Source organism: Calidris pugnax, unplaced genomic scaffold (genome assembly GCF_001431845.1).
Source record: "Calidris pugnax isolate Ruff unplaced genomic scaffold, ASM143184v1 scaffold11, whole genome shotgun sequence".
NCBI lineage: Eukaryota > Metazoa > Chordata > Aves > Charadriiformes > Scolopacidae > Calidris > Calidris pugnax.
Window position 1 is genome coordinate 9045445 of NW_015090803.1, and position 22650 is coordinate 9068094.

The following is a 22650-nucleotide window of genomic DNA, read 5'->3' on the forward strand; positions in this document are numbered from 1 at the left end:
CCGGGGCCCGGGCGGCTCCCGCTCACCTGCCCCGCATCCCGCCCGGCGGCGCGGGGGAGCAGCCCCGCGGCCCCAGGAGGGGGCCGGGCCCCGGTCCTGGGGGGGTGTGGAAAGGTGGGGATCGTCCTTCCTCGAAGGGACGAGGAGGAGGAGGAGGAGGAGGGAGCCTTGGTGGCAAGCGTGGGTGCGGAACGGGCTACCCCCCGGAGGTGCGGGGCTGAAGCGGTAAGGGGTGCTGTTTGAGCACAGGGTGGGTGTGCCGAGGTGAATATTGTGTGGCCTCGAAGAAATTAAGAATTGCCTTTAACTGCCCGGAGGGGAGAATTATATTAGATATTAGGAAGAAATTCTCTTCTGTGAGGGTGAGGAGACACTGGAACAGGCTGTCCGTAGAAGCTGTGGCTGCCCCATCCCTGGAGGGGTTCAAGGCCAGGCTGGATGGGGCTTGGAGCAACCTGGGGGCTGGAACTCGATGATCTCTAAGGTCCCTTCCAACTCTAACCATTCTGTGATTCTATGAAAAATTAATGTAGCCAACATGCTAAGAAAGGCAGTGCCATCTAATATTTACACTTAAACCAGCTTAGAATTGGTACTTTCCATTTCTGTGTGATGATATACGGCCATACAAATATCCTTCCCTTTTTTTTTTTTCATCCAGAAAGGAGAAAAAAAGATTTTCTTCTGCCACGCTGCATGTTTATGTGTTAAAAAATGGTGATTTGCTCTTTGGAGAACTATGCCACATAATAAGTGTTTGACCCCTAATACCCCTCCCATCAGCTACACCTTCAGTTACTCATGGACCCTGTGGAGGAGTTCCTGAAAGCAGAGGTGTTTCAGCCTCATCTTCTTCTGCAGATTGACTTCTGCTACTTGCAGCTTCCCTGAATAGCCCATAAAGATATGCCATATGGAAATCGGTGAATGCAGGTTACTGAGGGAGAGCAGCCCAGGGTGTGCGCTTATATTACTCTCTAGATTGCTCTCTTCAAACCCAAAGGCTCAGCTAGAGAAGCATGCACAAACACACCCTTGAAAGTACTCTAATCATACTAACTGCTACCAGCAGCGAAAAATCTCTCCTGTGGAATAAACCAGTAACTTCCAGGCCTTTATATTCCCTCCTAACAAGTAAGCAATTAACATTTCCGAAGATGCATAGTACGAGGGGATGGGGCTCTGTTGGGACAAGGACCATAGAGTCAAGTTTCCTCCAGTGACCAGCATCTCTCCTCATCCTGTGTCCCAGGAAAGTGCCTGGCAAAAAGGGAATTTTTGGAGAAATAAGGGTAAATGTTATTATTAAAAGTCCTTTTCACAAAACATTACTGCTTGACATTTATAGCTTCCATTCTGGTTATAAGCTTATACAAGACATTTACCACTGTGTGACTTGTTTGTATTATTTTGATTACTATAGACCTGACCTCTTAGCTCACATAATGCCAAACTTACATCAAATCAGAAATTTTCAGTTCAGCCTGTTTCAAAGGATCTTACAATGGAAGAGGTCTGTCCTTTTCACCACTGCACTGAGAGTGGGGTCTACTGAAAAGAGACAGGCGGGTTGGAAAGCTTTGCAAGAGCAGGCCAGTGAGTTTGAACCCTGCACCTGAGGACTTTGCCCTTTTGTTAGTGGTGACTCCCTGGCACGATTTTGGTCTATGTCTGAATACCCACAGCTCAGGCATGGTTTGGAGGCAGTAACAGCAAACGATGATTCCCCTTAGGCAGGATGGATGAAACTACACCCATTTGTCTCTTGCCATAGTCCTCCAGCTTTAGTGCAACAGGTCTTGCACCCTCAAACACTTCAAAATGCAGCCACTCCTTATGTTGCAGTCTAGGATATGCATTGCACCATCTCAGCCTCAGGGTATGAAAATACCAGTTTGATGCATTATTGCCAGTTTGCATTGTTACAGGCACTAAATCAAAATTTTGTATTCAGTGCCTCTAGGAAAAAAAAAATATTCTCAAAGGCCATGGGTGACACTGTGGCCTAAGCTAAGTACGATGTAATGTGGGTGGGGAGAGTCTGTGCTGCTTGGCATGGGAGAGGTCCTTGACCTCATTTTATTGAGGGACACAGATGTAGTCTTAACTTTCCTAATCTTACCTCCAATATGAGTGTGGCCAATATCCTTGCTTTCATGGGGTAGCTCCCTAACAGTAGGCCTATGAAGGGAACTAGCTCTATAGTGGAATGTAAGGTGTTAGCTTGTGTTAGAGCTAGTGCTCATCCTCATTCAATGGGAAGTTCATCTTTGTTAATAAATCTGTCTCAGAACACAACAGATTCTGAAACTTTACCTTAACAATACCTATACCTATAATGAAGCCCCCAAAATTCATCAAAACAGACCATAAACTCAGCTCCTCAAACTTTCAGTTCCTGACCAGCTGCTAGCCCTTTTTTGTATTCCCCCTGGCCTTTTGTATCCCATGAATTCATCCTCACAGCAGAAGCAAACAGACTAGGCTCCTAAGACCACCAGCCTTTTCTTATGTCTGTATATCCAACAACAAACTCAGTCTGCTTCTTTGAATCCTAAATGCTAAACCTCATCTCCTCTCTCACCCTTATAGTATCTGAAGATAAAACTAAGGTCATGTTCCTATAGCAGAACGTGAAGATACTTGTGACTGTTGACATCAGTACCTTTCCTAGCTCTGCAGGCCTTGCAAAAAAAAGCAGTTCATCCAGTATCCACACTCCTAACCAGAGAACCCACACACTGAATAGAAGGGGTTGATCATTATTGATACCAGGACGCTACAGTTCTTGCAACTTCAGTAACAACTCCGTTCTTTCGGCTTTAGATTTCCAAAGTCTATCCCTATTCCTAACTTAATTGTGAGACTCCTGTCTACATAAAAAAAAATAAAAGAATCCCACCATAAATAACTGTCCCATACTGACATCAGCCCTTTTCCTATCACTGAGGGCTGTGCAGCATCCAGTAACAATACAGGTTCCTCAATATTTGGATTCCTAACCTAGCCCTAACTGTTACCTTGTTATGAACACCTATTGTCCTCAGTCTCCTAATGTTCTTGGGCAGCAGCATGTAGTAAATAATATGCATCTTCATGCTCATCGGTCATATCGATACCTGCCTCACAGTAGAATAGAAAATAAGATATCTTCCAATATTGCCAGCAGCAATTTCTGTTCTTCAAGTTCTACCATTCCAAACCCTAGAGCTAACCCTACTCCTCATTCTAATCTTCATCTTAGTAGTAAATGGCTCATCCTTTTGGGAAAGGAGAGAATACTTTGAGCCCCACCTTTCCAGAACCCTGCAATGAGGGCAGCTTCCAGTGGTAAGCTTGGTTCCTGACATCCCCAGCTCTACTGGAAACTGAACCCTGGCAGTTTCTCTGCTTGTAACCCCCTGCTCATTTCTGTTGGAGTTTATAAAGCACTCGCTGCAACTGACACACACTTTCTTCCTAACTGCAGTTCTTATAACATCCTGTGATTATCCACGTCCTTCAGGCTTTGAACTCCCAATCCTGGCTTTAGCTGTTGCATCAGCATATAATTATATCTGGAATACCATGCCTTCAGAGAAAGATAATGTAAAGTATGGTCCCCATGTAAGACCCATTGATGTCCTAAATCTGCGAGCCCTAGAGCATTCAGCAATAATCATAGTTCCCTAAGGTTCAGATTTCTGAATCTTAACCATGATCTTCACTTTAATCAAGGAATTAATCTCTACGGCTAAAGAACATAAAACGTATTGACGCTCTTACTCTTATCTTCATGAACCCTATGGTCTCTTCATTCCCTTTAGATAGCTGTAGGGGATATGGCGATGTAATTCTGCTTTGAAGATCCAGTTAGATGGCATTCTTCTCCTTGTGTAAGTGTTTTAAATTACCTTCCTACTCAGTGTTTCCATCGGTTCCTGGTTATTGGCAGGGGGGTCTGCTGGCACTCAAATCTTCTTTCTCCCTTTTCTGCAGATCTTGACAATAAAGGAGTCAGAAGGTGGCCAGACAGGCTTCTGCTGCCCTTTGAGCAAGGTTTGGGGAGAGTGCAGCATCGAGGGAAAATGTTGTAGCCCCTTCCACTGCTGCCACTTTGGGGAGCTTCAACAGCTGAGAAGTGCTGTGAACCCTTCTGTGAGCTTTCCTCCCATCCCCATCTCCATTTCTGTCCTCTCTAACCCCTTCTCAGCGAGCAGGGCAGCACCTCCCTGGTCATTAACAGGCTGCCTTTACCTCATTTGGGTTGAGGAGTGTGATACTGGAGGCAACTGGAGGTAGGACAGGAGAGGCTATTGGTTGTCTTCATCTCCAGGTGGGAAGCAGGGGGAGCGAGCAGCAGCCCAGCTGGGTTAGGAAAACGCTCTCCCTCCGGATGTGTGAGTCCAGGCGGGGCCCTGTGCAAACACAGTTAATCATCTCGTGGTGTCTCATTTGTAGAGGCTTGCAGCCTGCAGTGTTTGAGCTGATCATAAAAGAGAAGACACAGTTCCTCCACATGCTCTGCAAACTACTTTCGGTACCTACCTTCACTTTCACCTCCTTGCAGTGTGACTTTAACCCCTTCCTCCAGCTCAGCCATTTCTTACCACAGGCACTCCCGCCGCCTCTCCGAGACCTTACTGAGACCAGTTTTGCCCAATATTACACCCGCAATCCCTCCTCCCTCCCGTGTCCTAAACTTGACAGTAATGCACAGCTCAGTTCTGGCAAGAACCTTGTTTCAGAAGAGATCCCGAACCTGGTACATTCCTTCCCAGAGTCTCAGGCCAAGTGGTCCCTGCAGCTTGGTCTCCTTCATTAAGCTCAAAGGTTGTGTGAACTTGGAGACTGTTGAGCGTATAGGAGAGTGTAGCCTTACCTCTTGCTTAGGAATGAAATGAACATGGTGCCAATTCACCCAGTTTTGTGCTCTGTTAGGCCCGTTCTGTAGCTTAAACTGACATCAGCTCGCAGAGCAGGGAGTTGAAAGCAAAGCTCTGTCTCCTTTGTAACTTCATTTTAAAAAGGTTTTCCAAGGAAACAAAATATCTGCACTTAACGCTCTTTGCTCTTTTTCGCAAATTCTTCTCCTTCCCCAGTAACTCCCATCCTTTATCCAATTCCAATGGTATCTGACAGTGGGGGAGAAATAATTTAAGTTTCACAGCAACTGGTCTTGTGGTTGAGGAGCCCCAAATCAGTGTCTGAGTTGAGGAAACCCTTCAGTAGTTCTCTGTTGAGTGTTCCGTAGGGGAGTGCTGTGGGGTCAGGCATAGCACGTGCCACCTCCTCTCCAGTGAGCTCTTCTCGGGAACCAGCTCCTTCGCTCAGTGGCCCTGGCAGGCTCCAAATATTTAAACCTCATAGTAACGAGTTTTGCAAAGACAGGGGTATAAAGCAGAGATTTCAGCTGTTTTGCAGCACGTGGGAGAGTTAGGACCTTACAAACCATTACCTTCACGCGAGGTTTGACTGAGCGTGGCTGAGGCACTTCTGCTTTACGGGAGGCGAGTTGTCTCAGCCCGGCATCTCCAAGGACCAGGCATCAGGGGGTACAGAGTTGTGTCCATCACACCAGAAGATGGGGCTAGTGAACGGGAGATGGGAAGGGACTGCTGCTGCACCCACAGCGCTCCACCAAAGGCCTTCTCCAGCAGCTGGAGGGGAGCAGACAGCTGCTCCCATGCTGTCAGACAAAGGTATCTCACCAGCTTCCAGAGGAGCAGAACTGCGTTCCACTCAAGATGAAATAACCTAGCAGGGAAGTTACGTCACCTCAAACAGACTCCTGGAGCATCTGTCAAATGACTCTTGCTGCTCTCAACCAGTGCCTCATCTGAGATACGTCATCACACTCTGCTGAGAGCTTTGAAGCAAAGGGAAGATCTGGTCAGACAGATTTTTTGTGTGTCTTGCATTACAGAGATACATGCTTTGTCTTCTGCTTTAGCAGTCAGCTTTGCAGAGAAAAGTCTGCTGGCTCTTTATTTCCTTGAATGGTGAACGTGGACCAGAGAGGATCGAGCTCAGAGGTGCTGCTCAGCCCCAGGTGCAGCAGTGATGGCCACAGAAGGTCTGGTACAAGAGATGAAGTGCAGCACTGGTGAAGCACGGAGGGGACAGGGTCCTTTTATCTCCACGCTCAGCCCCTGAGGATACTAAGGGTTATCTGCGGGTCAGTTATCCGTGACAAACACCGACAATTCATTAGATATTTGCGTTTTAAGATGCAGAATCATACTCCTCCCTCTGACCAACAGATTGGACACTTCTGCCCTCCAAAGTCACTCTGTATGGGTATTTCTAAACACACCCCTTTGTGCTGTCATTGAATCCTTAGGATGGGGTGTGTGTTGAAGACCCCAGACTGTGAGACATGTCAAAGCTGCCACTTTGCTTATGGCAGAGGGGAAGGGAGAAGCAGAAGTAGGATGGCTTGTTTGTCTTCCTGCAAAAATAAGAAATGGTACTAAAATACTATTCTTGCCTTAAAAAAACCCACCTCATTACTGAACTGACCAGACAAAATAAAGAAAATCATTGTTAGTCAAATGTCTGTGTTCAGGGGACTGGAAAAGTGCTCTGATGGCAGTGATTCCTGGGTATTGATTGGATTGATACCGTGATTTGTTGCTTAATTTTTACACAGAGGTGGTTCAGGGTGGCTGCAGGAAATAAATGTGCGCATAGACTTGGCCGTGGTAGTACGGGCATCCCAGTGCCAATCTGAAACTGCTGACATCCAGTAAAACTGTTCTAAGTTTTCCAAGTAGGAAAGTTTCCAGCAATGTCAGGATGGTAATTAGCGATTGATTTTCATTTGGCAGCCTGCCATGTGGTCAGAGTGACAGACACCAGAACTCTTTAACACATTTAATGGGATTTTTCCTTCCATTTACACTATCATAAATTACAAAGCATATTTCACTTCACAAAATAAAACCATTTCCAGATCATTTTTATGACAGTATTAAGTAGTACATAACCTACAACAAATAGTCCTGTAAAAGGCAGGAGGATCTATGGAAGTATTGGGAACTCAGACTATTTAGCATTTGCTCTGCAATCTGGGTTAATCTATCTAGCCCTTAGTTATTTCTCTAGAAGACGACAAATTTACAGTCATACCCTCCACCTCCCTTCATTATCATAGTTACACATATTTTTCAATTTGAATAGAAACATGTGCTCCCTGAAATAATTCAGGAAACTGCATCACTGAGTTACCAAGCATATGATACAAACGATCAAGATGAGGGATTATTATAATTTTTTTTTTGTATTGAAAATTGAGTTTGGTAGTAAAGTATGTTGATGTTTTATGCTTGCAGAAACATCTCATGCTGAGAAACAGTTTTAACATTAGGAATAAGTTGCAGTTAGACTATGAACTCTGTAGGTCAATGTTTGTGAGGGGAGAAAAATATTAAAATTTGGTAATAATTAAATTTACCAACTCCCACATTTCCTACACATTCTTTCTTTTTTTTTTTTTTTTTTTTTTTTTAAACAAACCATCAGGAAACACATTCAAGATAAATACCTACATTTTTTAGCAGATTTACTGTACGTTTATAAATACAGAAACATGACAAAACATAACTCGATTTTTACAGAAAACCCAAATCCTTCATAATTAACCCAAAAAAGTGCTAACTTTTCAACAAGGCCAGAAAATATCCAGTGTCCCAGCATCACTTAATGTACATATTACTGTAATCAAAGAAAAATCTGCATGTGAAACTGATTCTACCACCAGGACTTTTGAAAAATTCTCAATGCCATATTTTACATGGGAGCACCAAAAAGCAAAAAAAAAAAAAAAAAAAGGGAAAAAAAAAAGAATAGAAAATACTATGTGTTTCAGGAAATTTCAAACAGCTAAAAGTGTACAGTCTTAGGAAGCTAGTGCCTAAATGCAAAGAAACCTAAGGAAAGCTGGAATACACACAAAAAAAGAATTCTCCTTTAAAACACTTGTAATGAAAGAGGTATGTCAGGATAATACTGCATTAGTGGTAATTGTTTTCAATATATCATAGCAAAAATGCAGGAAAGAATTACATGGAAAATAATCAATGCACCGCATTGATTTATAGTTTGTTAAAATAAAATGCCATTCTTTCAGATAGGTAAAGTAAAAATATCTTTATAATATAGGTTCTGTTTCACAATTGACATATATAATTATGTCTCATGGAGAGGGAAATGTATAGGCGTATACAAGTAACACTGATTAAGTACCTTTTTGCTTCTCTAGCCATATTAAAATATGTTTTGTGTTTCTTAATAAGTTAACAATAAAATTGTTTGCAACTTCTCAAAACAAATATACATCTGAGGCAAGGCAAAAGATACAAGGTAAGAGGATTTTTTCTGACCTTTTTTTTCCCTTCTACAAAAAGGCATATGTCTATGAGACATAGGCTTTCCCTAAACATTTTGGCATCCGTCTGCAACTTTGCAGAAATTGAAGTGCAGTCAAGGAACTTTTCCTTCATGTTTAAAAAAATTTAAAGAAACGTTGTTTTTCCTTCCAACTAATTATTTTAAAACAAATGGCTTTGAAGATTTGCCTCTCTTTCTCTAAAAGAGAACATCTTCATTTTCTATTAAAATCTGCACAATTAACTTCTGGTACCGCATGTCATTCAGCGTAGCAAGGGTACTGTCCTCTGGAGGTCTCATTAAAGTAGGCCCAAACACTATTCCCAGGTTTTCAGCATTCATAAAATTCTCCTTTTCATGCAAGGTAACTCTAAAAAACAGGAAAGGAAAAAAAAAAAAGAAAAAAATGTAATTAGTTGTTTACTTCCCAGAAGCAAAGAGTATATGCATTTTAATCTGTAGTCCCGCTTCACATAAGCATTGGTATATAATTGCATTTTTTGGTAACAATTTTTGCTTTCACTCAATACAGCAACTGTTTCCACAGCAAGTACAATGCAGTTTCGGTGGGGCTGTGAGTTTCAGTGTCTTTAAAAACCCCTCCTGCAACTCTTAAGTGATTTTTTTTCCCATGTGGCTATCTGTTAGGGTATAAGAATTAGTGGTAATTGCTTTTTTGGAAACCATAATCATGGTTTAAATGATGACGTATGGAGCAGTCCTCTACTCTACAGTAACTACAGTTCTCTGGCGTGTTGTACTGGAGGTGTGGATGTGCTTCAGGAATATGAATCTAGATTTTCTTTTGATCACCAGTGATCCCCATGCTGCCAGCCTGCAGGAACCCACCCGTTCAGGCGTTTCTGCCTCGCTGGCTGCCTCATGCCAACCAACACCTGAGTGATTCCGATCACTTGTTACACTTTAGGGGTAGGCTGAAACCTGGAGCAGTCCAGAGAGGCAGCTTGCTGAAGTCACACTGCTACAAACACCATCTCTCCTTGACAGAGAACAGAAGCGCTTCTAGGAAGGACCCTGGGCTGTTCTGTTCCCTGTCATGGGTCATATAATGTAAATATAAAAAAAAAAAAAAAGAAAAAAGGCTTCATGTGGCTGGAACAAACACAGATTGCCAAGGATGCAGAGAAGTCACCCCTTAGGCCTGCTGGGACATGCAAGATGTGCTCAGGGTTTCCCTCCAGGCAATCAGTGTTGTCCCAGCAAGCCTTTGGCACTGGGGTTTGGTCCTGAGGGTGCTCCTGCATTGCGGTGTAGGGACAGCCGTGGTCCTTTGATGGGTGACCATCCCTCATGGACCAGACACTTGCTGTGTAGAAGTAGAGCACGGGTGAAGTTTCACACCTCCTCCACACACAACTCCTCTGCCAGTGTGGACCACATCTGGTTTTGGAGCCAGGTACCCTGGCAACAGCTGAGACTGGCCTTGTCCATGGCAATTCCCAGCTGGGTGGCAGTTAGGCAGTGGGTTCCCTCCTGCCATCAGGGGAGCACAAAGAAGATGAAACCAGAAGTAATCTGGTGGTCCCTTGTTTGCAAGATCCTCACATGACTGGGTTTTGCTTCTGTCACAGAAAAATACTGTTCCTCTTTGCTTTCAGGACAGAAATCTGTCAGTGCCCATACTCACAGATACGTCACCACCTTCCAGCACAGAAATGTTGGCTGTGCTTTGCAAGGAGAAAAGACAAACCACGGCTGCCTAGCTCAAGCCACATCTGGCTTGTAGCACCCTGCTTGCCACCTGTGGCTGCAGGCAGCAGAGACATTGACCAGCACAGCAATGCAGTGCCACATACATCTTCCTGGCACCTCTGCAGGAGCGTGGGGCTTGCTGCACGGCCTGGGGTGAACACAGAGAAGGTTCACAGCTTCCCTGAGACGTCAGTGTGGATGGAGTTGTATGTATTTCGCCACAGGGGGGACTGCTCATGCTATTTTATTTCCTCCGGTTTTGAGCAGAAAGTTACCAGAAAGATAACTGCAGAAAAGAATTAATTAATTGCCTGACAAGCTCATTTTTCATTGCTGACATTGTCCTCTGCTGGATTTTCCTGTGCTTTTAACAACAACCCAGTGCCGTTTCTTTTCTGTTGAGAAACCAGGCTGGTGTAGAGGCTGTGATCCTGCAGCCCTTTCACAGCCTCCTTGACACTGGAGCATGTTTTCTCCATGCAGGAAGGGCCCCATGGGGCTGGAGTAGGGATTCCATGTTTAACCTTCAGAAGAGCTGTGTCTGAACCTGAAGATCCTTCCCTCTTTTGCATTCAGATCTCTCTGACAGATCTGCCATAGGAACTGACGTGCACTTGATTTCCGTGTGGACGCTGAAAGCTACGATGTAGGAAAGGAGAGGAAATGCGTTGTGTGACTTGCAGGTATCTGAGAGAGAAAGCTTCATCAGCTGTTTGGACTATTTTTGTCTCATCAGTACTTCAGCTCAACAGCTGAACCAAAGCCTGGACTGCAGTTTGTGGAAAAGAAGGAAGGCAAGTCAATACTTGGCTATCAAAAATTTGTTTCAAGGACGTGAAAGTATATCTGTATGCAGGTCCCTGGCTTGTCTACAGTCTTCTTAAAAGCCAATATGATTCATCCCGAGTTGTCCACACAGATGTGCTGACAAGGGTGGGTGTTTGCACATCTCATTTCTGCAGAGTGAAGAAGCTCCAGCACGCCCAAGCAATGTCTCACCAAAAGGAAAAATTACTCAGTTGTAATAACCTGAGCCGATGTAAAATGAGAAAAAGTCTCTGCATAATGAGAACCCGATTGAGCATGAAATGCACTTCACACAAGCTCTCTGATGCAATTTTACATGAGTTGAAGTCTTTTTCTTTTCAGGTTGGCATTAATAGTGCAGAATAGTTCAGATCAATCCAGAAAGTAGTCCAGATATGCAACCGTGTTGCAAGTAGTGGGACAACTAAGAAGAGAGCGAAGTCTTGCTGTATGAGAGGTGAGCAGTTTTGTTCCTCCCTTTTCTCTTGTGTCCACGTAGCACCATAAACTTTAACCAGAGAAAAGGGCCATCTTGGGTAATATACACATAAACGAAGGCCTGCTTTGAGATGGCAGTGCCAGTCTTTACTCGGCTTCAGTTTTTAAAAAATTACAAAGAACACTTCCTGAGGCATGGAAATACCCAAAGTAGCAAAGTGGAGTTAGCATGGTTTTGAAAAACAGTTTTGCTTGAAATTAGTGAAAGTGGGGCATCCTCTTTATAGCGCTTCATAATTTTTCAAGGCACCTAGCTGAAAACTTGCAGAACTCAGTAATACATTCCCAAGTCACTTTCAAAAATGAAATTCAGGCACTTTTGAAAATTTCGTATGCCTTACTTATGTGTAAAGAAGCTTTGGAGAAGAAATGAGGCTGAGTGTGTTTAAAACTCAAAGAGATGTAACTGGTAAGGGCCTGTATTGCTTTTAATAGTTATATAAAAACAGGCCCTGATTGATTCTTGGCTTAACTGCGATGAGAGCAAACAACTCGTAAGAGACAGCTCTTTACTTTTAGAGCTATCTATGGTTCAAGAAGACAATGCAGGAGGTAAGGGGAGGCAGAGGCAAAGCACAATCAAGTGACTTACTGCAGCACATCCAGCACGTCTCTGAATCCCTACCATTCCGGTATTTTTCAGACATTATCTGCCTCAGAGAAGCGTGACAAATCTCAATTAACTCTTCAAAAGGTTTGCGATGATCTGCCAGCAAAAGGATCTATGCTATATGTGCACATAGCCTGCATGCATTTACACAAACATAGCTTGCCTGTTTATTTGTAACATTATTGTTTTAGTGGCAGCGCCACTAAATGGCAGCTTTATTGGTACTTTCAGTAATATCTCTCTTTCAAAGCAGAAAATTGTGAAGCTCTTCAAGAATTATCCTACATGCCAATTGACTCACTTTTTGAGATGAATCATTAGGTATCTAAGTGTCTCGTAGTGAGCAGCAGGGAGTAACATCAACACTTCATGTATTGCTTCTAGTCGTTCATCAGGATTGGAGATTTCTGTAAAAACACCGAACAGGATTAATGTTAATAGGGCTTTCTACTTGTAAACACCAATAATTCAGGAAGCTAAGTTATTATTATGGTGCCATTTACAAGCCATTGACTGTGCTCGGATGAATAAATATTAAACTCGGAAACATGGAGCTTATCAGCAACTTCTGCATTCTCAAAAAAACCCCAGGCTTTACAAAGAAATCAGCAACAGAGATCACCCCATAGTCCTCTCTATGGTCTGTAGCTCTATCTACAGGCCTGTATAGACACAGTACCCGAGCTTCGTTAAGTGCTTCATAATACTCTGCCTAGAAGTGACTTTTTGAAATCTTACATAAGATTACTTCCATTAACCTTCAACACCAGAGGGGAGTGTGGCTATATGCTTTAGAGACTGTGCTTGAATATTTAAGTTCAGCTAGAGGTTGAAATGATATGGAATTGCATAAACGAAGATTTCTGAACATCTTTAAATCTGTAGGTATCAGTGATCAGAGAGCATCAGTGCTCATCTGGCAGTCTCTCTCTGAAAATCCGAGCAGGATTTACGTGCATTTTACATGAAAAGTATGGATTCCTAAGCCCTGAACTGAGTCAGAGTTATATTTGCTGCATGACTTTCCATACAAATGGCACCGGGAGCTTGAAATTTCAGAAGATTAAGAATCTTTATGTCCTGCGTTTAAGAGATTGGTGTATTGATGTGATAGGAATTGCTTCCTCTGGGCATGTTCTTTACGGGACAAGTGATGAGCAAAAATAATTTCTCTGCCAAGGAGGAAGAGGAGAGTGCAGAAGAGCAGTATCTGTGGGTATCTGTGCCTGCATGGGGAGTGCCAGGTGGGGTAAGACATAGGGGAAAGGAAGGCAGCACAGGCATACAGGCAGACCCCTCTTCCTGCTGCTTACCCATATACTGGGTGCCGTTTCAAAATTCCTAAGGGTACTTTTTAAAGAAGAAAGCAAGCTACTTCTTAGGCAACTCAGTTCTTTGACATTTTTTGCTAATAATCTGATTTTGATGCAATCCATCTGGTGAGTTTTCATTAGGGACTCTCATTACATGGAAGGCTGTGCCCCGGAGAGCAGAATTTGAGGCAAATCTCAGCTCTCTCTGCCAACGTTATGGCAATGAATGCTGCTGTCCTCCTCCCTCTCTGGCAGTGTGCACCCACGACCTGCTGGCCCTGGGCAGGGGGCACTGCACGTGCCTCCCATTTGGATGTGGGTTAGATACTGTAGGACATGATGAACAGAGGATGCACCTGAACTGTGGGGCAGGTGTGGTTTGTGGTTTGCTCTGATCTCATTGCTCTGACCTCACTGCTCTGATCTCTCACCGACTGAAGCGATGGACCTGCTTGTCAGGGGTGCAGATTTGTTGCCAAAGAAAGCCATGATATAGGAGATGGGGACAATGGTGGGGAAGTGGGAAGCATCCTCAAGGCTCACCACTGTCTGCTCATCCCTGACCTGTTGCAGATCACCCGGTCTCACGTGTGTCTGGGACTGTGACACCAGGATGCTGTACCTGCATGATGTCCCACCTGCAGTACCATTCAGGCAAAAGTTTCATGTGCAAGGACATGGCAGAGAAGTAATGAACAGAACAACACCCTTGCTTCCAATTTGTTGTCTGTCTTTTCTGTTTCTTTAACGTGGACAGCTTTATGGATGGGAAAGGCAATTAAAGATTGGTACAAATTGCTATGCAGTACTTACTCGCTGCCTCTATGAACTTGGAATAGGTGTCATAGGTGATGACGGGAATTGGTAAGTCTCTGAAGTACAGCTTCAGTGCTCCAGCAATGATGTTTATGTCTGGATAAATACTGGCAGAAATATCAGCCTTGTCACCATCTGGAAGAGAAGGAAAAAATCTTTTTTGAAACCAGGCTAATTCTGACTGAAGCAAGGAGAGGCTTCTAATTCAGATTTATTGTGCCCAACCTGACAAGAAAAAAAATCCTGAAAGCATTTGGAAGGCTTAAATGAGAATATATTGCTACCAACTTACAGTATATGAATGGAGAATGGTAGTTTCTTTATCTTTTAGTAAACAACATATTTGCTTATATCTTTTGGAGAGGCTAGTGATTACATAAACAATATTTGCAGTGTACCATCTCACACATGATTTTTTAAATATTGGATTAAAAATCATGTTAATAATATATTTATTGAATTTGGCCCACTTAAACACTGAAAATAAGCTACTAATAACTTGTTCCAATGTTGTATTTTGTATCCGGAGATCAATGCACAGGAGTATGAACCATTCTTTTAATTTTCACTTGGGGAAACAGAGGCACAGAGAAATAATATAAATTTCCAATGACCCTCAGGAGACCAGGAGGGAAAATCAGAGTAAACATCCAAATCTTATAAGTCCTGCACCAATCTATCTATACTGATTAGCTAGTAAATTTTCTGGATGTCCTCTAATGTCTTCATATTTGACTTATTTATTTATAGCAAAGATTTGAATTTAAATAGAGATGCTACAGCATTTAACTATACAATTTATTCTGAAATGTGTATCGCAATTTGTTAAATGAATATGGATACTTATAATGGATGAACAGCTAAATAGATGAATTATGCAACTGAAATGACATACATTTTATTTGCTACATATTATAACACAGTTAGTCAGAACTCCATTATGGAGCACTTTTAATCACTTGAGCTCAACATTCACAAGTGTTGCTGGTAAGCCCTTGACCAACATATGGCTTGCAATGAGTGACATTGCAAGAACTAGCAGCAAGGCTGGATCACTATTATTTTTTCAAGCTCAAATGAGTACATCTGTTCTGTAATACCTAGTACCCTTACACCCACATTTTCTTCCAGACTGAGAAATTCTGCTGTCCTCCCCTTGTGGGGCCTATCCTTGGTGGTCTTCCAGTAGAAAGACTAGGTAGGACACTAGTCAAGTAGGAGCTGAGGCTGTCTGGATTTAATCTCCAGCCTCACCTCAGGCTTCTTTGAGATCAATTATACCCCCATAATCCTTATTCCCCACCTTTCAAGTGAGCACTTCCTTCGCAGGAGGTGGTGAAGATCAGGACCAGACAGTGATAGGGGCGATGTGAGGTTATACTTGCTTGAACAATGGAGAGGAGTTTGGTTGTATCTGCCAGGAGGTGCAAGCACAAGCTCGGGCTGTTGCCACCGAGGCACTGACATGCTGTAAAGCCATCACCTTGCTTGTCTCGCAGTAACTAGGGCTTGTAGACATGCCCTGATACAGACAGATGAGTGGGTGTGTGTTTAAGATGGTGATAAAGGCTTTCACAGCAGAGTAAAAGAGTTTATATTGATTGTAGACATTTTATACAAACCTATGGCATTAATCTTGAAGGGATATGTCCTGTCCAATGTATACACATAATTCTCATTAAGACTAATAGCACTACACGTTCTCATCAAGAGGAGATTATACGCTTAAGTGTTTAAAACAAGTAGCCTTTCTTGATGCAGCTGAGCAGTCTGAATACATCTATCAGCATTTAATTTAATACAGCATCAATAAGCCCTAGGAGGATGTTTACACTGCCCCAATCTTTTGTTTAATCCACACGTTCCAGGCACGGCAGCATTAGTCTTGTAAAGCTTTGTGTGGAGGGCTCTATTTAATTGATGGACACTGAGCACTCAAAATGCTCCACTGAAAACAGATACCTCCAAGGAGCCAGCAGCTGCATCAGAACAGATATGGCAAAGCAGAAGGTTGCATCTATTATCCAGGTCACCAGTACACTAAATGGAAGTGTTATTTATTTAGTACTTTTACAAAGCAGCCCAGCAAGCTTCCTTAAAGGGGCAATTCAGCTAGAGTTACTTCAAACTACAATGTACTTCAAGCATACCTCTTATTTACACACTTGCATACTGTAGGAAAAGTGCATTAATTCCCAAGTCAAAGATTTTTCTCTTCAGAGATAAATGTAAATCCATTGGGAACACATTGAAGAGTATTTTAAAGTGAATGTAACAATACATCTGTTATAATATATGTATCTGAAGTGGGTATGTACAGGAAGATGAATTTTTATTTTCCTTTGGTAGATATTGGATTGTCTTTTTTTTCCCCCTTTCAGATCCAGCAATTGAAGGCCCTTGACAAGCTGCACTCATTTCTTATCCTCACCAGAATCCTGGGTTTGTGTTTTTATATAAACACACTTAAAATTCAAGAAAGAAAACTTAATTCCTTGCCAGTAAAGTCATGACATATTTCAGAGAGGATCCTCTGCCATAGCATACTGTATGAATTACATCTATTTTATATGGTACCTTCTGCATTACCACAATCATTTTTTTAACTCTTCAATACAGTAACTTTCCTCAGATTGCACTTAGTATTTTCAGTATCTCTGCAGAGGCCACATATTAATACGATCTTTTTTAAAAATTTATTTTGGATTACAAGCATATAGTTCATTTCAGCTTTATAAACCTAATCCTACACAAACTCTGTCATTTCTCTTTACTTGTTACTTTGACTGTCAACATATTTGGTTGCATTATGTTGAAGTTTGAGTATTTGAAGACAAAGAAAGTCTTTATTCTGTTCCTTAAAGGTTTCAGCTGACTTTGGATGCCATAGAAATATATATCAATAGTTATTAAAGAATGAAATGGAAAAAGTATTACGTTCTGAAAGCCTTAGCTATGCCTTCTGAATATGGAATTACATTTCTACTACGCTTCCTTTTTCCTTAGTGCTTTGTTTTTATTGCACAACCTTTGCCATGCTAATGTGCTTCTGTGGTTTTTCCTGGATTTGGCATTTGACGGGTTTTCAGCTACACTGGCAAAAGAGAGTGAGTATGAGTTAGGATGCCTCTAAGTCCTCATGTAATATTTAACAGCATAATATTTTTAGCAAGTGTATTGTACCAGCCAGTCATACAAACAAATGGGGGGACAGAATGCACTGGTGACAATGGCAGCTCTGTGCATAAAGCGCACAATGGGGGTTTTCTGGATGCCACAACGCCACAGCTCAACAATGCTGACAGAGAGCAACTGTCATTCTACAGCACCAACATTCACCAGATTAAATAAATCCACATTATTCCCCTCCTTCTAATTACAAAAAATCACTAAAATGGAACATTGTCAGTGCTTCAGAGAGCCTAACGCTAATTTACAGTAGGGGTATTTACACTGCTTTGGCTTTGGAAGGCAGCCTTAGTTTAAATCAGATGAGATTCTCCCTGTTTTAAAACCAACTATCACAGTCTCATTGGGCCCAAATAATATTATGTGGGATGCCATTCTCTTCCCGAGCTGTTAACTTTCAAACCTGCCTTTTACTTTTCTGTTCTCACTACAATTCTTTGGAAGCCAGAAGTGAGTGTCCCTTTGGCAAGGCAGAATGAGTCAGAGGGAGGGCTGGCTTCTTGTCACTGTCCCCCTTTCAGCTGCACATGGAATCAGCAGGAGAGGTACCCCATAGCTGGGTCAGCCCCTGCACCTCATCCCTGCATCATCTTGCCTTCTGGCTCCTGCGGCTTGATGAAGAGCTGGTGAAACCAGAAAGCTTGATGGCTTTATTTGAAGGATGTGTCCTGCACATTAAATGGGAGGGCTCCTTGCTGGTTTATTTTCACACCCATTTATTAAAAGCTGTATTCCCAGAGATGGAAAACCATACTGGCATTCTAGCCAGGTGCCTGGGGACTAACTTGGAAACGATGGGCAGGAAGGCACCTCTGTAATTCCAGAGTGCAGTGCTCTGCTACTATGGGCACCACGCCTTATAATCCTTCTCGCAAACCCCTCAACTTCCATTTTAAATCTAGGTAAGGTTTTTATCCCTGCTCTTAGTAGAAGGTTGTTTCAAAGCCTTACTTTCAGATGGTTTAAAAATAGCCTTTAAATTGTCAAACTGAATTTATTCCTGGCCAGTGTACACCTAGTATTGTGCCAGGACTGTCCACGAAAAGAGTTCTCTGGTTCATAGCTCTGCTCTCAGCTTCTCCTTTGACAGGTAACTCTCCCAAGCTCTTTTAAAAGACATTTGCTTTTTGCTATGCAGCGTGCTCCAGAGATATCCAAGATAGTGATGCTGCCACAGATATGGCTGTTTCCTCTGCAAGACCTATCTATTAATCGGAATATCTCAGGAATTTTCCATTTTATATTGACTAAATTTTCCTTTATTTCCTTTTTACTTTTGCAAAAAAAAAATGTTAATTTCCTCTAGTGAATGTGGAAACAACACTTTTTTAAAACTCCTACAAACTTCACTTTCTGGGCAGAAAATGAAATTTGAACAAAAACCTTCCAGGCATTGCTGGAGGTGAGACCTGCCACCTGGCTCTCAGCTCCCTTCTCTCCCAGCTCTGTCACCTGTGACAGAGACTGGGGATCCACATCCTTGGGAGAGTCCTCTCCCTGCTGCTCTGGCTTCTAGAGCTAAGCAGGGGTAACTGGGCAGCAGAAAAGCAGTGTTTCCACCTGTGGTGATGGGATGCAAGAGAGGGTGGGGTCCCTGTCTCTCTAAACTTGGATCTGACAGGGAAGCAAGCCCTGAGCTGTCAGGTTGGAAGCATCTTGCCAATTCAACCTTCTGCCAGCTGACAGCCACCTTCTAGCTGTGCAGCCCACAAGGCAGAACAAAAAAGAAAATAAAATCTATTTTGGTTTTCTTTAAATCCCCTCTTGGAAAAAAAACCCAGCTCCTTCTGCTTTTCCAGCACAGTTCAGGGAGAAAACGTTTTCAGAAATGGAAAGTGAAGTTCTCGGCTTCTGTTCTCAGCAATACTCTAGTCATGCAGTTCTCATAGCAAGATATTGTTCACTGTTCCACTGGTTTTAGCATTATTCATGACAACACTCTCCTTTCTTATCCCTTTTCCCTCACGAGGCTGGTTAAAAGTAAATGAAGACACAGCTTTTTATCAATTTATGCTCAATGGTTTTCTTCGCAGCCTATATATGCAAACTCAATCCTTGCTTTCTCTGCTTCCATGTCTATCCATGTTTTTTTTTTTCTTTGGAAATCCAATACTGCTAGTGACTTTACTTTTCCTGTTCCTAGGTGCTGCCTTCTTTGCCAGTAAATCACCCTTTCTTTTTTTGCTGTGGGTCTACTTCAAGTGTGTATTGCCACTAGCTTATGCCATGAGTATCGGCAATAATAAAAGACACGCTGTCTGTAAAACTGAACTGGCTCCAACAGTTCGAAGCATTTGCAAAGGGAAGTACAGCTGCAGCAGTGTTCAAGTCATGCTCAGACAGAAATTCCCATCTGCTTGCTTCAAGCTCTTCCCTCTTCAACCTGTGCTTCTCCTTCTGGGTTTCGTTCTGGTTGGTACACTTACAGGAGAATTAAGAGACAGAGCAAAAACGTTTGGCAGGCCAGATCTACAGGGAGCAGTGTGGGACCTATGGGGACTGTGACCCTCTCAGCAGCACTGCTTCACGTGGCACATCTGCAACGTGGATCTTCCTATGATAGCAATCACATCACTGCACATCTCTTTCCCCCAAATCATGGCTGACCTATGTGTGTATATGCGTATGTTCACAACTGCAGCTTTCAACACCTTTTGGGTGTTGAAACCCATGGTTGGGTTTTTTTTGAAGGGTATTTCAGTATAGCATGAAAACAGTCACTTTGGCAATTCATACTTGGACTTTCTTTGCCAGTGATGCCTGCGTGACAAACCATCTCCAAAGTATTCAGGCACAGTAAGTGTAAGACGTGCCACCTGTAGACTTTGCTGGCCCTGCCCAGCCTCTCCTGGAGCTCCCATACCTCCTGGCCATGGGTCCCCACGGCCCCAGTCCCTGCCTAAGTGACTTTGTAGCTGTCTCCAGCTGGCTCATGGCCATGCCCGTGCCTGGCCGTGCACCCTTCTGGCTGGTACCCTGACCCACAGGCTGACCTTCTGGCTCGACCTGGACCTGCCTCATCCCCATGGGCTTGCAATCACTGGCTGTGTCTGACCCTATTCCATAACATGGCAGAGGTAATACCTGAAAAAATTTCAGCAGGAAGGAAAACACTATTTACGGAAAAGGAGAAGAATATTTATGTAACTTCTTAAATGTCTTAAAAGTGTGTTTTCTGTTGATGAAGGCCCTACTCTGAATCCATTTACTATATACTTAAAATGAGTTTTGCGTGCAAGGACTATCTGCACAACCAGAACCCAGGTAATCAGCTAAATCAATTCAGAAGGGCTACTAGGATGGTAATTGGGCAGTGTTTTAATTATTAGTTTTTCAATATGCTGTACAACCAGTCTCCCCAATGGTCCTCTCATCTGTTGTGCAAATGCAATCACATGCACAGTGGTGCAGTGCTTTCTACAAGGCTACATGCAGAGTGACTTCCCAGTTGGAATTCCTGGTTCTAAACTCATAAATAGATTATCGTATTGTAAAGCACTGAGTCTACTAAAAATAGGACTAAGCACTTTCCCCTGGTACTATCTAGTCTTGTACTTGACCTAGGAGCTTAGGCTGTGCTGCTAGGTTGAGCAATCATCCAGTCCCCTGAGCACTTACCCTTCTGCCTACCATTACCTACTGTTTAATTATTCCTTCCAACTATGAAACAAGATTTCTTCTTATGAAAAACACTACAGATTAATTTAAGAACTCGGAAAAGACAGGTTGCTTTCTGTACTTCTGCTTGTATGCCAGTTTCATTACCATGGTACCTACATAAATCCAAAACAACAGGGAAGTCCAAGAACTGAAAGCTTAGATTAAAATTGTAGAAGATTAAAAAGTGTTATACCTCGATCAAAGGCCATTTTCACATCTTCAATGTGCTCGGTGAAGCCTGAGACTCTATAGAGGCCCTCAGACTTTAAACCTGAAACAAAAAGTTCTTGGTTAACTTTGCTTCAGTAACTAACAAATATTCAGGCTTACAAATAATAAAGCAACAGATCTAGTAAGAGTATCAAAATATTAATTGTAATGTGAAACTCTGGAACATTTAAGGAAGGATCAAGAAAATTTAAAATTGTTTTTTAAAGGATTAAATATTTTAGAATTTATACTTTCTGATTTTGTTAGGTACACAGTTGATTATGTTAGAGGAAAGTACTGCAGTTTGCTAATGGGGGGGCATGTGATATTATCATGATTTATTAATTTTATGTAGGAGATTTTCCTGGATTTGGCTATAATTAATAAAGCTTTAGAGGTCTCCTTTCCTTTTACTAGTTGCTTAATGATAAATAGCAATGCAAGTAAGGGACCACCTTTCCCTATGAGGACATTTGCTCCCAGTTTTGCTGTCCACTTTTAATTATACACCACTGGTAGAAGTGATGGATACTGTTCTTCCCCACATCAGTGCCTCCCTTCTGCAGTTCTTTCACCACCCACTCGCTTGTACCACTCTCCCCCCACTGCTCCACACCAGCATGAAATGCAGGGTAGCCCAGCAGAGCAGGCACAGCTACCCAAGCGGAGTTACACACACATTATTTATTTTCATCCCAGAGCTCCTTATTGTGACTATGCACAGTGCTAACCTACTTATAAGATCCAATACACTTTGTTTTCTTAAGAACGAAATCAGTATCTTACATAGTTCTACAGCAATTAAAGAAAGAAATGTAAAGACGCTGAAAAAAACAGAGAGCAGGCAACAGATTTTATCTTAATCAATAAATGTTCAAGTAAGTGATTAGATCTCAAATGCAGCGTGGCTTCCTGCTATATCATCAAAGTAAAGCTCTTCTGTCTATGTCCAAACTATTCTTTCTATTTGTCCCTGCGATGATGATATAATCCTGGTAGAGCTTTACAGAGCGGTGTAGGGGATTTATTTGTAAATCTTTGATTCATTTCAGTAGATGATGTGTGGCTTTGAAATCCCTCTGGCTAGTATCAGTGTGTTGCCATGCAGATTACTGTGATGCCATGAATTCAACATTATGAGATTCCTGTGCTGGAGCTATGACTAACAGGGAAATTTGGCTTATTGGGCAGCACAACATACACATTTGCTATCCAAAGCAAAAGTACGTGATCATTACTGTGTCGTGTTGGAGGGGATATGGTATTTCTCCAATCTGGCATGCTTCTGCGTAGCAAAAACCTGCCACAAGCTGGAGCTTTGGCTGTGACATGGCGCCTGAGCCACTGCATCCATCAGTCAGGTGAAACCCTGCGCCGTTTGTGACACACCACAAAACGTCACAGCCCGTGACCTCACCTGTCTCAGTCGCTTCCAGTCACTCGTGTTCTTTTGTCCATAATGTC

The 22650-nt window shown here is 42.6% G+C and overlaps 1 protein-coding gene across 1 annotated transcript in view; it reads right to left on the bottom strand.

The window, feature by feature from the left end:
* Positions 1-6840: 6840 nt before the first annotated feature.
* The window catches only part of CHN2 (chimerin 2), a 166717-nt gene continuing 150907 nt past the window's right edge, over positions 6841-22650 (bottom strand). Inside the window, exons 10-13 of the mRNA XM_014937819.1 lie at positions 21170-21247; positions 14125-14262; positions 12300-12405; positions 6841-8740 (exon numbers count right to left, since the gene is read on the bottom strand). Of these exons, the coding sequence (XP_014793305.1) occupies positions 8569-8740; positions 12300-12405; positions 14125-14262; positions 21170-21247 (494 nt within the window). The 3' untranslated portion in view covers positions 6841-8568. The remainder of the gene's footprint in view (positions 8741-12299; positions 12406-14124; positions 14263-21169; positions 21248-22650) is intronic.